This window comes from Pocillopora verrucosa, chromosome 14, assembly GCF_036669915.1.
Source record: "Pocillopora verrucosa isolate sample1 chromosome 14, ASM3666991v2, whole genome shotgun sequence".
Taxonomy (NCBI): domain Eukaryota; kingdom Metazoa; phylum Cnidaria; class Anthozoa; order Scleractinia; family Pocilloporidae; genus Pocillopora; species Pocillopora verrucosa.
This window is the reverse complement of record NC_089325.1, coordinates 4,251,246-4,264,663: the sequence shown is the minus strand read 5'-3', so window position 1 is coordinate 4,264,663 and position 13,418 is coordinate 4,251,246. Positions and strand designations below refer to the sequence as shown.

Below are 13,418 nucleotides of genomic sequence, written 5' to 3'. Positions count from 1 at the left end.
GTAATACAGCTGAGCGGTCACCCAGGGAATCACTGCGGGCTCTACAGAATAGGATCGTTATGAAAAATGCCATTTCATTCCTTAATTGACCTCTTGGCGTGCAAAATTCACTAAAAATGTTTGCAAGTATAAATTTCGGGAGATAAAAATGAATCTAATTTTACTTGAAAGGTTGTTCTTAGGTGAACTTGAGTGGTTTTACTCGAAGTGACTGTTTAATACAGGGATAAACAGAAAGAGACCATTGGGACCACGACCGCTTACCAGAGGTGAAAAATGCAGTAACTAAAAATAAAGGGAATAAATTCGGATCTTCGACAACCGACCGCATAATACACGGTGCCCGCTAAATACGGTACCGCTTGATACATGTTCGACTGTGGTAAAATCATGTAGCTATGGGCGCACGTGCACTTCTCACGTGCATCCCGCACGCATCATCTTCTTGAAACAAACTATTTTTGGTATGAATCCACGTGCACTCAGCACGTGCATTCCATTCATTTTCGTATATTTTGCTACTGTAGTCACACCATTTTAACGATCACAGGAAGCCCAAGCTGACTATATGAAGGGTCATTACTAGTAATTTCTGATATGCTGCATATATGTATTGCCGGAAGAACTCTCAAAAACTGAAGTGACAGTTCGGTATGAAAAATTCAAGTACAAGGTGTTCTAAACAAAAGTGAAGTTGCTCCAAGCCGATGTAGAATAAAACGAGCTTAGTGACCGCCATGTAACCGCTTCTGTTAAAGCTGAATGTTATCGCTTCGGATGGAAGCTTCCAAATATTCCTGCATTGATCCACGCCTCCGTGATAAATGCTTTTAGATCGTGAGGACAAAGGAAGGCTACATACCCACAATTTATTGAGATTGACTAGAATACAGAGCAATTCGCTGTTGATATCATGAACGACTGAACAACAGTCGTGTGTTCTAAATGACCTGATTCACCATCAGCTCTAACCTTTTTTCTACGATATCCATTATCTTTCATTCTCAGGATATAAATTGCCATAAATTGCATTTTTAGGAGACAACGAGGACAGAACAGTTAAACAAAGCAACTAGTATCATTTCAAGGCTTAATTAAAGCAACCGATCAAAACGTAGGAAAACTAAAGACAAAAAAAAATGTCATTTCTACAATACAGTTATTTTTTCTGCAACCGAAAGTTCTTCCACTTCTGACTGAACGATGTGGGCGTCAATTTCTTCGGATTGTTGATTTACACAAGTCATCAGTGATGTGATGGAGGCCCCTACTATCAGCACCACGCCCGCAGTATAAAATGGGATAGTGTAAGAGCCAAGCATGTCAGCCATAAGACCTATCAGAAAAACGTCATTCCATAAGTGCACTAGATAAAAATGAGTGGATTGTTTGTGGTGGGAGTTAAATAGAGACAATTTCCAATCCATGGCCTGTAACTGCAACATTAAATTCAACTTACCGACCGAAGGAGGTCCAACACTAGCGCTAATTCCTGCAAAAAGCATTATATAACCCCACGCATGGTTCACATTGTGATGTCCCACACATTCCAATACAAGTAGAGACTGTTGCCCCGCCAGTGATCCATCCATGAGAGCAAATCCCATTAATGGTATCAGTATGGTCACAAACGACCTTGCTACAGGAATACTTATGATACATAGCCCACTGATGGTCATGCCCCCCTGATAAAGATAGAATCTATTGAAGTATGGAAAGTCTCCCAATTTGCAGAAAAGATGGCGACTGATAAAGGAAGCTACGGCCATGTAAGTGTATAACAAGGAAACACTTTCTCCGGACATCGCGAGTTCTTCTACGCAGTATTTTGCCTGGAGAACGAAAAAAATAAAGGGCCCATCAAAAGTTACTTCAGTCTTTATTCATGTTTCATATTTTGGATCGGATCGGAGCATCATGAAACTGGCATGGCGCTAATTTCATGATAAATCAGTTCATCTGCGAAACATCCCCGTATATTCCTGAAAGTTTGTATTTCGATCAGTCTGTCATCCCAAATGATTTTTTAATCTACGTGTCTATGCCTAACCGCCCACCGGTTTACTTACTTATTTGCTGACTTTCTCTGTCTGCCTGCCTGCCGGACTGTCTCTGTCTGCTTGCCTGCCTGCCTGACTGTCTCTGTCAGCCCACACACCCGACTGTCTGCCTACATGTCCCACTGTCTCTGTCTTCCTGCCTGTCTATTTACCTTTCTTCCTGCCTGTCTGCCTGCCTACCGCCCAACTACCTGTCAACATGCCTACCTACGTGTTTTCCAACTGTCTGTCTCTCTGCAAGTGTGTTCGTCTGTCTGTCTTACTGTCTTCCAGCAAACGTGATTACCTTAGTACCTCTTGCCTCCCTACCCGTCATACCGTCTGCATGACCCGTTGTCTTTCCTTCAGGCAGAATGTCCAAATAACCGTTTGTCACTCTGTCTATCTGCCTGTCTGGTTTAAATTTCGCAGTAGAGAGTAACTTGACAACAACAAGTTTCTTTGCCCTCCTCTTGTCTTTTTACCACGACGTTTATCTGCGCAACGGATCACCCTTCTTGTTTAGCTGTCTGTCGTCCCTTCACAGTCTTACTGTCTATTTCGTTTAAGTTTATCCGACAAACATTTCTGACTACACAAACTTCCACATCTCCATAAGTTTCTTTAGTTCTCACTCTACGCAAGGCGACTGTCTCGGCTAGGACGAAGTATCATAACGTGATAAGATTGCAATTCAGTATAGCCAGTCTGTTTATCAACCAAAACATCAAATTGATACTTACTATGTGTATAGTGGGAACATAATAACTAAAGTGAATGATAACAAATGAAGAAAACATAATCAGAAAATGACGATTTCTGAGGGGAGATGATGTTTTTGACTCTTCACGTTTTATTCCATGAGAATTGATGTCGCTGTTGTCTTCCTTAAATGTCTTTAGTGTCACGAACATAGTGGCACACAATCCGCATACAAAGTACAAGATGGCGTATCCTATCATTGCCCCCGGCCATCCAAACGTGTTTAATAACAATCGACTGATTTGGGAGAAGACAAACATGCCAATAGCTGGCCCTGAAGCCACAATACCGACAGCTACTGAACGCCATTTCACGAAATGCTGCAGGATCACCAAAACGGAAGTATTGAAAATCAATCCATGCCCAATACCAGACATTAAGCCAAATGTTAAAAACATCATCCACAGATCGGAACTCCATGAAGCAAAGATAAAACCAATAATTCCTAAGAGGGATCCCAGAATAGCGGCAAACCTGTAGCTATAACGATCATTGATGTGAGCAGATAATGGAGCTACGAGATAAGAGAGCCCCACGTACAATGTGCCAATCCATGCTGCAACGCAACGAAAAGGACGAACATCAGTTTATAGTAGAGTAAATGGAAAGAAACGCTAAACATTAAGAATTATTGTCGGCAATAGTGTTACCCTCACCAATACGCGAGGCGGCGAGGCGTACGAGGCATGCAAGACATGGTGCAAGGTGTGAAGTCAAATTATAGAAACAACTAAATTCACTGAAAAACCAACTGTAATGAACGTACGACAATGCAACAATAGTCCTTATGCTTTTTATGTTACCATAAAAAACCTAAGGATTTCTAGGTAACTAAAAGACCATTGCTATTTTTTCAACATAATATAAACTGTATTTTATCGTATTTTACGTACTCATGGTGAATTACAGCAATTCCTGTCATGTTCTACAAATTTCTCTTAATGTCAATATAATAATAGCTGGCAATGAACTTAATTATCAAAAGAGGTTTTAATTATACATGATCGTATATGCATCATCAATGCTGCAAAATGCTCCAAAGTCGACAGCGGAAAAAGCCTTAAGAGGAACAAGCGACAAGGATGCTCGATTCCCACAACAAAGATCGAAAAAGAATAAAAGGCTTGATTCTGCAAAAAAAAAAAAAAAAAAAAACACCAGGTAAGAACACAGCTAAGGAGAGAAAAATCCATCCAAGAAGGGGAGAGTAATTCGTTTGACCCAGGCTCTTCCAATAAATATCAGCGACCGTGATACAACGTCGCATGACGACTGTTACTCTGTATGCATTTTCTTGCTGCGGAACAATAACGAAATATAACATTTTTCATATATTTCCACGAGGAAAAAGGTTTTCATAAAATACATTTTGCGATGGCTCGCATGGCTAGCATACCTTGCATGCCTCGTCGGTTCGCCCTTTAAAACGACCCTGGGCGAGAGAGGATGGGTAAATGGTCTCTTGGCACTGGTTCAGTGTTGACTGATGGATCTTGAATGTAAGTGCCCCTCACTTATTTTTTTTTATTATTATTATTATTATTATTATTATTATTATTATTATCATCATTATTTCAGACGCGAAATCGATATTTTGTGTTCTTGCTAAGTACCTGTTTCTTCTCGAGTCAAAAGCACACTTATGGACGCTAGGCGTAAACCATAACTGAATGCAAGCCCCAAAACGAGAGGAGAGCAAAGCTTCGAATTTCTCTGCACGTGCATTCCGCACGCATCATCTTGTTGAAAAATAAAACCACGTGGCTATGGGTACATGTGCATTCTACCGCATCATCTTGATGAATGTTAGTGCCGTGTACATATTTGTTCCTTTTTCGTTATTATTTTAAACGCGAAATTGATGTTAATCTTGTAACTTACCTGTTTCTTGTCGAGTACCTTCAAAAGCATCCATCAAGGATGGCAGGAGTAAACCATAACTGAAAGCAATCCCCGAAACCACAACAACGGATAACAGAGATGCCGCACAAACAAGCCACGATCGATAGCTATCTGGATGCCATCCGGAATTGTTCTCCAGCGTTTTCCATGGGCCCATATGGATCTGTGAATTATGTCTTGTTTTACAATTCGACATCTTTGTATAGTTTACAGCGGTAGCTATAGAACACCAATTAAATCAATGTAAACAATAATGCCATACTTATTACACTTTTCGTCTCAAAACCAACTAATCCCAACAGGGAGAGCTGACCTCGTGTACTTTTCAGTTCCTCAATGCGCCAAGGTGTCAAGGTCTTAGTTATCAAGGTCATAGGTCCATAGGTTTTCGAGACACCCGATATTTTCCATTATTAAACCATTTTACCATATTAGGATAATGGAACGCAAAAACTGTGCCATGTTGTAAAACAAGGCAAAAATCAGACGTCGTGAAACATGTCGTCACGGTCCAATTTTTAGAAACTTAGGCTAAACATGATTGGCATACATGACAATACTCTAATTGGTGCAAGCATACCTAATGCTGTGATCTGACAGGTGCGAGATACCCTTATATGCTGCGATCTGATTGGTACGAGTAACATACCGCTCGATACGCTAAAAAAGAATTACTTTTAACCAAAAAAATCAATAAATAAAAAAGAAAACTAAAAACACTAGAAAATTAAATACATTCATCTTGGGTTGAAGAATCCTAAATGAGCAAATAAACGATATTTTGCGCAGAATCAATATATTATTTTTTCTGATGATTATTTGACGGCCATTTTGAAAATGTTCCAATCCAGGACACGTGATGTGATAAGTCATACGTGTGTATAGTGAAAGGGTCACGATAATACCTGAAACAACATCGCCCTCGCTTTCCAGCTGCTTCCGCAATTTACGAGCGGAAAAAAGGATTTGTTCCGTTCTGTTATCAGCCCACATTAAGAGAATATGAAATTCGAAATGGGATATAATTTCTCCCAAAAGGTGAAATAATCGAAACGCGACAGATCGACAGATTGTCAGAGCTACGGGTAAACTACACGCCATGCAGAACAGCTAATAAAAAAATTTTTCCTCTCAGCCAATATCGAACCCAATATTTAAAGAAGTATTTTTTAGTTCAAGCCGAAAAGGATTTAACGAAAGATTTTATACGGTGTATATCACTTTGATCTCAGGCCCATCGATTCCGGAGTGAGCGTGACTTAGGTGCAAAGCGTTGTCGCGTTTTTTTTGAAGTCTTCATCTGATTTCTTGAACGAAACTCTTCCTCCAGATTGTGGCAATTTATAAGATTTATCTTTTTTAATGTTTTTTTTTTCTAACGGAGGCTAGTGAGAAGTACAAAGGCAGATTTCTCGTTGTTGTAACTTTTCCGACGCGTTTCGTCTCTAGCTGAGACTTCTTCTGGGAATGATGACAGCTAATATTGAAAAGCATACATACGCATTTATGTGCCAAGGTTTAACTTGCTACGGAAGTGAACATTAACTGAAACATGCTGTAAACGGACGTCACAACAAACGCCTTGCGTGAGCGCCACACTCGAGCGTTGTTCGCCCAACATTAATATAACTGTACAATAGTTATTGCAGCTTTGAACCGTAATTTATATTTTCGTTCGAAATTCATAGCGACGATTCAATATTCGCGAGGCACAAAATGGATTGTATGATGACTTACATTCGAAAGTGCTGAAAATCAATTGTCAAGAGTAAAGACGAATCCCAGGAAATAATTCTTGATTCGCAGCGTCTCGCGAAGAAGTCTCCTCAAGATCCTTACGAAGCCCGTATGATCCACATTCATTGTCGTTACGTAAAATAGCGGTTTGTATGATTCTCAGGAAGCAGTGATATTTCCGGTTTACTTACTGGGCACACGTGCACTCCGCACGTGCATTCATCATGAATCATCTAGTTGAAATGGGTGCATGCGCACTCCGAACATATCACCTTCCTGAAATTCTACTCTCCCGGAAATCGCGCGATTGATGACAGTTTCTCCGGTTTCGCCGCATTGTTTACTCTTCTGTCAAGCAGTTCACAATTAATCGCCCAACGGGTTGGAAAATAACCATTCCAGCCGTAAAAGCGCAAATTAGGAGCAGAAAACTATCATAACACTGAACATCGTGTTTGAGGAAAAAATGTAAATTTTGATTTCCCGTTACGAAGCCATAACATCTCCACATCACGAAAGAAATGTTAATGTTTTGATGTACTTTGGCTGACCTATGTTATTGATATTACGTATTAAAATTCCTGATAGGTATCTACCAACCTTCCGAATCTAATAGATTATAGTTTTCTAAGAGAGGTAAATGTTGGTGAGTACAACGCTCAAGCGCCATAAAGAGTATTGAGAGTTCAAACAAACAAAACCAAAAACTGATTGAATTTACATGTAAGATAAAGATCTGAAGCGTCTCGCGAAGAAGTCACGAAAGCCTTATAATTCACAGTCATTGTTGTTACGTAATATAGCGAATCGTATTTTCCAAGGGAAATACACCTACCTTGCGAGACCAAGATGTCACGTCAGTTATATGCTTATAGATATATTTACGATAGTTTGATTGGGAACGTTCCGTGTGCTCTTTGAATAAAAAAAGAAAGAAATCCATCGCACTACTGGTAATTTAGCCAATTGAAAAAAAATTGACCGGCTGCTACTGAGACTCAAAAAGACAACCTCAAAGAGATTTTCGACCGCTTTATGAGCTAAATATTTTCTCGTTAAAATTTCCCATGACATAATAAAATTAATGGGTTGTTACACATCTAAACGTTTCTGTTATAGAGACACTAGTAGAAACGGAAGGAACGCAACGATACCCAATTGACTGTGAGCAAATCCCTGCACGTTCATTCCGCACGATAAAATCATGTAGCCATAGGCACACGTGCACTCCACACGTGCATTCTGTTTTGTAAAACCATATAGCAACGGGTGCACTTGCACCCCGCCCTTGGATTACACTTCAGTAAGGTAGTTACTACACTTTTTACGACCACAGGCAGCCCAAGTGGACTTCGTTAAGGGTCATTATTAATAATTTCTAATATGCTGAATATATGTATTGACCGAAAAACATTTAAAAAACTGAGTAGCAGTTTACTCAATATAAAAGTTTCGAGTAACGAGCGTTCTCAACTAAGTTGAAGTTGCACAAAACCAACGAAGAATAAAATAAACTTTATCATCTACGCTCCCCTGTTTTTTACTGATGGCTGATAACGAAAATCTGTCTCAATGGCCAGTATAAAGCGATAAAATGACGAATCAGTATAATGCAAGAAAGCAACAACATACGCTCAAGTCTTTAAAGGATGCGCAAGGATTGAAAAACGCTGCACGCCCGCAATTCTTTGTGATTCACAAGGATACAAAACAATTTGCCGTTTACATCATGGAAGACTGGACAAGAGATCCTGTGTTATAGATAAACTTACTCACCCTCAGCTCTACGTTCTATTCACGATTTCCACTACATTTTACCCAATGAATCTTATTTTTAGAAGACAATGAGGACGGAAGCAACTGATATTATTTCAAAGCTTATTTATTTAAAGCAACCGATCAAAACGTAGGAAAACTAAAGACAAAAAAATAGCATTTCTACAATACAGTTATTTTTTCAGCGACCGTAAGTTCTTCCACTTCTGATGGAACGATGCAGGTGTCAATTTCTTCGGATTGTTGATTTACACAAGCCATAAGTGATGTGATGGAGGCCCCTACTATCAGCACCACGCCCGTAGTATAAAATGGGATAGTGTAAGAGCCAAGCATGTCAGCCATAAGACCTATCAGAAAAACGTCATTCCATAAGTGCACTAGATAAAAATGAGGGGATTGTTTGTGGTGGGAGTTAAATAGAGACAATCTCCAATCCATGACCTGTAATTGCAACATTAAATTCAACTTACCGACTAAAGGAGGTCCAACACTAGCGCTAATCCCTACAAAAAGCATTATACAACCCCACGCACGGTTCACATTGTGATGTCCCACACATTCCAATACAAGCAGAGACTGTTGCCCCGACATCGCTCCATCCATGAGTGCAAATCCCATTAATGGTATGAGTATAGAAATAAATGACCTTGCTGCAGGAATGCAAAGGACACATAATCCACTGATGGTCATGCCCCCCTGATAAAGATAGAATCTATTGAAGTATGGCAAGTCTCCTAATTTGCAGAAAAGATGGCGACTGATAAAGGAAGCTACAGCCATGTAAGTGTATAATAAGGAGACATCTTTTTCGGACATATGGAGTTCTTCTACGCTGTGTTTTGCCTGGAAATATAAGATGTAAAGGTCTCATCAAAATTAACTGTCGCGGTTTATGATTTGCTTACCGCCCACCAGCTTGCCAATCTGCACGTCAGTTCCCCTATCTCGCTGCTTACCTACCCCGCCTTTCTCTCTTTATAAGAGTCGTTTGTTCGTCTGTCCGTCTGTCTGACCGTCTGACCGTCTGACCGTCTGTCCGTCTTTCTGTCCATCTGCCTTTTTCCTTGTCTTACAAAACCTCTAGAAACTCGGAAGCAAATCTTCTCCGGCCTTCTCTTTCTCGTTCGTTCTACCACTAAATCTCTCTTTCCACGGGGTTACTCTTCTGCATGTCTATCTCTCTGTCTTCTCTTTGTTTATGTTCTGTTTATGCGACAAGCTTTTCTGACTTCACAAACTTCCACATCTCTACAACTTTCTCAATTCTCTGTCTACCATTGCGAGACGACGTCTCTTGGTTACCTTGGATTATAATTATGCGATAAAGTGGCAATTAGAAGTATAGTTCTCTGTTTACCAAACAAAAAAATAAGATTGATATATACTTACTATGTGTATAGTGGGAACAAAATAACTAAAGTGAATGATAACAAATGAAGAAAAAATAATCAGAAAATGACGATTTCTGAGCAGAGATGATGTTTTTGGTTCTTCACGTTTTATTCCATGAGAATTGATGTCACTGTTGTCCTCCTTAAATGTCTTAAGTGTCACGAACACAGTAGCACACAATCCGCACATAAAGAACAAGATGGCGTAACCTATCATTGCCCCCGGCCATCCAAACGTGCTTAATAACAGTCGAGTGATTTGGGAGAAGACAAACATGCCAATAGCTGGCCCTGAAGCCACAATACCGACAGCTACTGAACGCCATTTCACGAAATGCTGCAGGATCACCAAAACAGAACTATTGAAAATCAATCCATGCCCAATACCAGACATTAAACCAAATGTTAAATACATCATCCACAGATCGGAACTCCATGAAGCAAAGATGAAACCAATAATTCCTAAGAGGGATCCCAGAATGGCAGCAAGCCTGTAGCTAAAACGATCGTTAATGTAAGAAGACAGAGGAGCAACGAGAAAAGAGAATCCCACGTACAATGTACCAATCCATGCTGCAACGTAAAGTGACGTAAGTTAGTTTATAGGAGAGCAAATAAAAGGAGACGCCAAACATTAAAAAGTGTTGTAGGTACATGGGGCACTGGGCGACGGAGAATGAGTTGATCGTCTGTGCGCAGATGGATCTTGATTGTAAATGCCCAGCACATCCCTTTTTTCTAGACGCGAAATCGTTGTTTTAATTCATTGTTACTTACCTGTTTGTTGTCGAGTAGCTTCAAAGGCAAACATCAAGGACGGCAGGAGTAAACCATAACTGAATGCAATCCCCGCGACAACGACAACAGATAACAAAGACGCCGCACAAACAAGCCACGATCGACAGCTATCCGGATGCCATCTTGGTTTGTTTTCCAGCGCTTTCCATACGTCTATGCGGATCTGTTGACTGTGTCTTGTCATACCCTTAGACATCTTTGCATAGTGCACAGTGATAGCTCTAAAACACCATCAAGTGTAATTCAGTAAGGAATGACATCGAAAACATTACACCTTTCGTCTTAAATCTAATCCCGACAAAGAGAAACGACCTCAGGTATCTTCTAGTTTATCAATGCGCCAGGTACCGTTTTCAAGGTCTTAATTCTCGAGGTCTTCGGTCTTAAGTCTAGTCTTCGAAACACCTGATATTTTCTAGTGCGCCATCTTATCAAAATTTCATCAGGGTATGGTATGGTAATCGGATTTTTTTAGTTTACCTTCTAAAACAACAAACCCTCAAGCGCTTCAGATCTTTTAGCAATAAAAAACAATTACAAATAGTTTTGCTTGTGTTGTCTTCGTCTTCCGCGCTTGTCCTATGCTCAGATGAAGTCGTAGGCTAAAATACTTGAAAGAGAAGTAATTTTGGGGTAATAAATCTCTTAATCGTTGGTTTAATATATGATATGAGCGGACACTCGCATTTTCCTCGCCCTTGCGTGGCTATGGAAAAATACAACATTTCCGCCCGCAAGATACGTTAAACCATTGAAGAAGGTGTATTTCTGTTTGTAAAGGAGCGCATGAACATTCTCTATCTTAAATTGAATGCTGTCTCGTGAACTAAATTTTGCTCTATTGTTCGTTTAACATTAGTATAACAATAGAAGACGTAAGTTCTATTAACATTCTAGATTCACAGCCACGATTCAACATTTACGAATTGTAATGGAAATTTACAAAATGGATTCTATGTTGACTTACATTCGACAGTGTTGAAAATTAGTACAGAAGAGTGAAGACAAGTCCTGAGGAATCAGTGTTTCTTGATTGGTCCGAAGTCTAGTCACCTCAAATCTCTCGGTTGTGAATGGAAATTGCGATGAATATCTGCTCTCTCGAAAGTCGAGCGATCGATGGCAGTTTAGTTTCGCTTCATTGTTCGCTCTGTCAAGCAGTTCATAGTCAGTCGCCCAAACGGGTTGGAAATTAACCGAAAAGCGCGGATCAAAGGCCTATCATCACACTGGCCATCGTGTTCAAAGTAAAATAAGTTTAAAGAAGTATGACATCTTCGCAAAAGTGTTGTCGGTATATTGATATCCTGTGGAGTGTTATTGCCGGCTTATAATATTATACCTAAATTACTAACAGAAGTATATACCTGCCTTCCGATCGAAATTGGGAGAATTGCTTAAATTATCATTTTATAAGAAAGGTAAATGTTGGTGAGTACAGCGCTCAAGCGCCATAAAGAGTATTGACAGTTCAAACAAACAAAACCAAAAACTGAGTGAATTCAAATGTAAGTTAAGGACCCGCAGCGTCTCGCGAAGTAGTCCCCTCAAGATCCACGCGAAAGCCTTAAAATAATTCACATTAATTGTTGTTATTTAATATAGCAAGTCGTATGACTCCAGAGAAACGCCACACACCTAGCTTACGAGACCAAGAACGTCCATATAAGAAATCTTACTGTAGTTCGAATGGACATATTTATACTAACTTCTGATAGTTTGAATTGAGCGCGCTCTGTGTAATGACTAAATCAAAAAAGTAAAAAAAAAAAAACAATCGCACTGCTGGTAATTTGATCAATTGAAAATTGACCGGTAACTACTGAGGCACGAAAATACAACCTCAAAAAGATTTTCGTCCGCTTTATGAATTATTTACACCCGTAAAATGGAGAGAATAATGGATTATTACTTACCTAAACTTTTCTTGTCTACATATACGTGGTTAAATTAAATAGGAGTGGATCAAACGTAACGATACACTCTTGACTGCGAGCGAATCGATATCGATATTTTCAGCGCGTGTAACGCAACAATAACATAGCCGCATCGATTTCTGGTCAAACCTGTAGAAACCGAAAAATTTAACTAGTTGCCACTGAGGCACGAAAATAAAACCTCAGAAAGATTTTCGTCCGCTTTATGAATTAAATAAACCCATGAAATGAAGAGAATAATGGATTGTTACCTACCTAAACTTTTCCTGTATACATATACTTGGCTAAATTAAATAGAAATGGAAGGAAACGTAAAGATATATTCTTGACTGCGAGCGAATCGATACCGATATTTTCAGCGCGTGTAACGCAACAATAACAAAGCCGCATCGTTTTCTTGGCCAAACCTGTTACTGAGAAACTGCTATTGAAAGGTGTGACCAACTGATGTGCGACGTTTTCGTCTTTTATATGCTGTTTATGCTTTTTTTAAAAGATTCAGAACACCGTGCAAAACTTTTAAGGGATTGTTACTTACCTAAACGATTACAACTTAAGTTATAAGAGCCTAAAATGTATTAAATGGATAAAATGGATGAACCGTAAAAAATGTTGATTGAATGCCAGGCGGTGAATTTCCGGTGCACGTGTAATACAGGAACAATAAAAGTCATTCGAAACAAAGAAAAAAAACTTCAAATCGCAAATTCGCCGTGTCAGCAACAGTAACGACAACAAAAGTTCCAAATACGATTTCCTTTATTTTCATTTTTATGGAGAATACTCATCGAAATTTAGCACGATTACTAGAGGTTTTTTGATTTTCCATTCAAAGGTCACTTTGTTTGCGTTGGAGTCCTTAGGTGGCGACATCTGTCAATACGTCATCCAATTAGTTAACACGCAATGGGATTGTTTAAAACACCTGATCACCTAAAATTTAAAGGTTTTTTTTAAAAATATTTTTCATATGTATTTTCCCGACAAGGAAAGAGTATGTCCACATGTTTAACATCAAAGAGGGCAAAGAAAAGGAAACCAAAAATCAAGAAAGCCACCAACGACTGTTTTTA

The 13,418-nt window shown here is 39.4% G+C and overlaps 2 protein-coding genes across 4 annotated transcripts; both read right to left on the bottom strand.

Moving 5' to 3' along the window:
- Positions 1-854: 854 nt before the first annotated feature.
- Positions 855-6,590, bottom strand: LOC131795101 (monocarboxylate transporter 13). Of its 3 annotated transcripts, XM_066161638.1 has the most exons (5): positions 6,441-6,590; positions 4,683-4,922; positions 2,783-3,357; positions 1,460-1,832; positions 855-1,336 (listed from the first exon to the last, which is right to left on the bottom strand). In XM_066161638.1, the coding sequence occupies exons 2-5, from the start codon at positions 4,897-4,899 to the stop codon at positions 1,149-1,151; spliced, it is 1,353 nt and encodes a 450-aa protein (XP_066017735.1). In that variant the 5' UTR covers positions 4,900-4,922; positions 6,441-6,590; the 3' UTR covers positions 855-1,148. The 3 variants fall into 3 exon arrangements, with proteins under 3 accessions (XP_066017735.1, XP_066017733.1, XP_066017734.1); XM_066161636.1 differs by having other exon boundaries at positions 855-1,832; XM_066161637.1 differs by having other exon boundaries at positions 855-1,832; positions 4,683-4,866; positions 6,441-6,587.
- A 1,788-nt stretch (positions 6,591-8,378) lies between these two features.
- LOC131795103 (monocarboxylate transporter 10-like) lies at positions 8,379-10,639 on the bottom strand. Its single transcript, XM_059112676.2, has 4 exons — positions 10,388-10,639; positions 9,609-10,183; positions 8,690-9,062; positions 8,379-8,566 (listed from the first exon to the last, which is right to left on the bottom strand). The coding sequence occupies exons 1-4, from the start codon at positions 10,602-10,604 to the stop codon at positions 8,379-8,381; spliced, it is 1,353 nt and encodes a 450-aa protein (XP_058968659.2). The 5' UTR covers positions 10,605-10,639.
- Between the last annotated feature and the right edge of the window lie 2,779 nt (positions 10,640-13,418).

Excerpts from the sequence above, each read along its gene's own strand:
- LOC131795103 (XM_059112676.2), bottom strand. The coding sequence starts at position 10,604 with ATGTCTAAGGGTATGACAAGACACAGTCAACAGATCCGCATAGACGTA. Across the intron at positions 10,184-10,387 it reads AGCTACTCGACAACAAACAG|CATGGATTGGTACATTGTAC; the intron begins GTAAGTAACAAT and ends TTTACGTTGCAG. Across the intron at positions 9,063-9,608 it reads TTGTTCCCACTATACACATA|GCAAAACACAGCGTAGAAGA; the intron begins GTAAGTATATAT and ends TTATATTTCCAG.
- LOC131795101 (XM_066161636.1), bottom strand. The coding sequence starts at position 4,899 with ATGTCGAATTGTAAAACAAGACATAATTCACAGATCCATATGGGCCCA. Across the intron at positions 3,358-4,682 it reads AGGTACTCGACAAGAAACAG|CATGGATTGGCACATTGTAC; the intron begins GTAAGTTACAAG and ends GTTGCGTTGCAG. Across the intron at positions 1,833-2,782 it reads ATGTTCCCACTATACACATA|GCAAAATACTGCGTAGAAGA; the intron begins GTAAGTATCAAT and ends TTCGTTCTCCAG.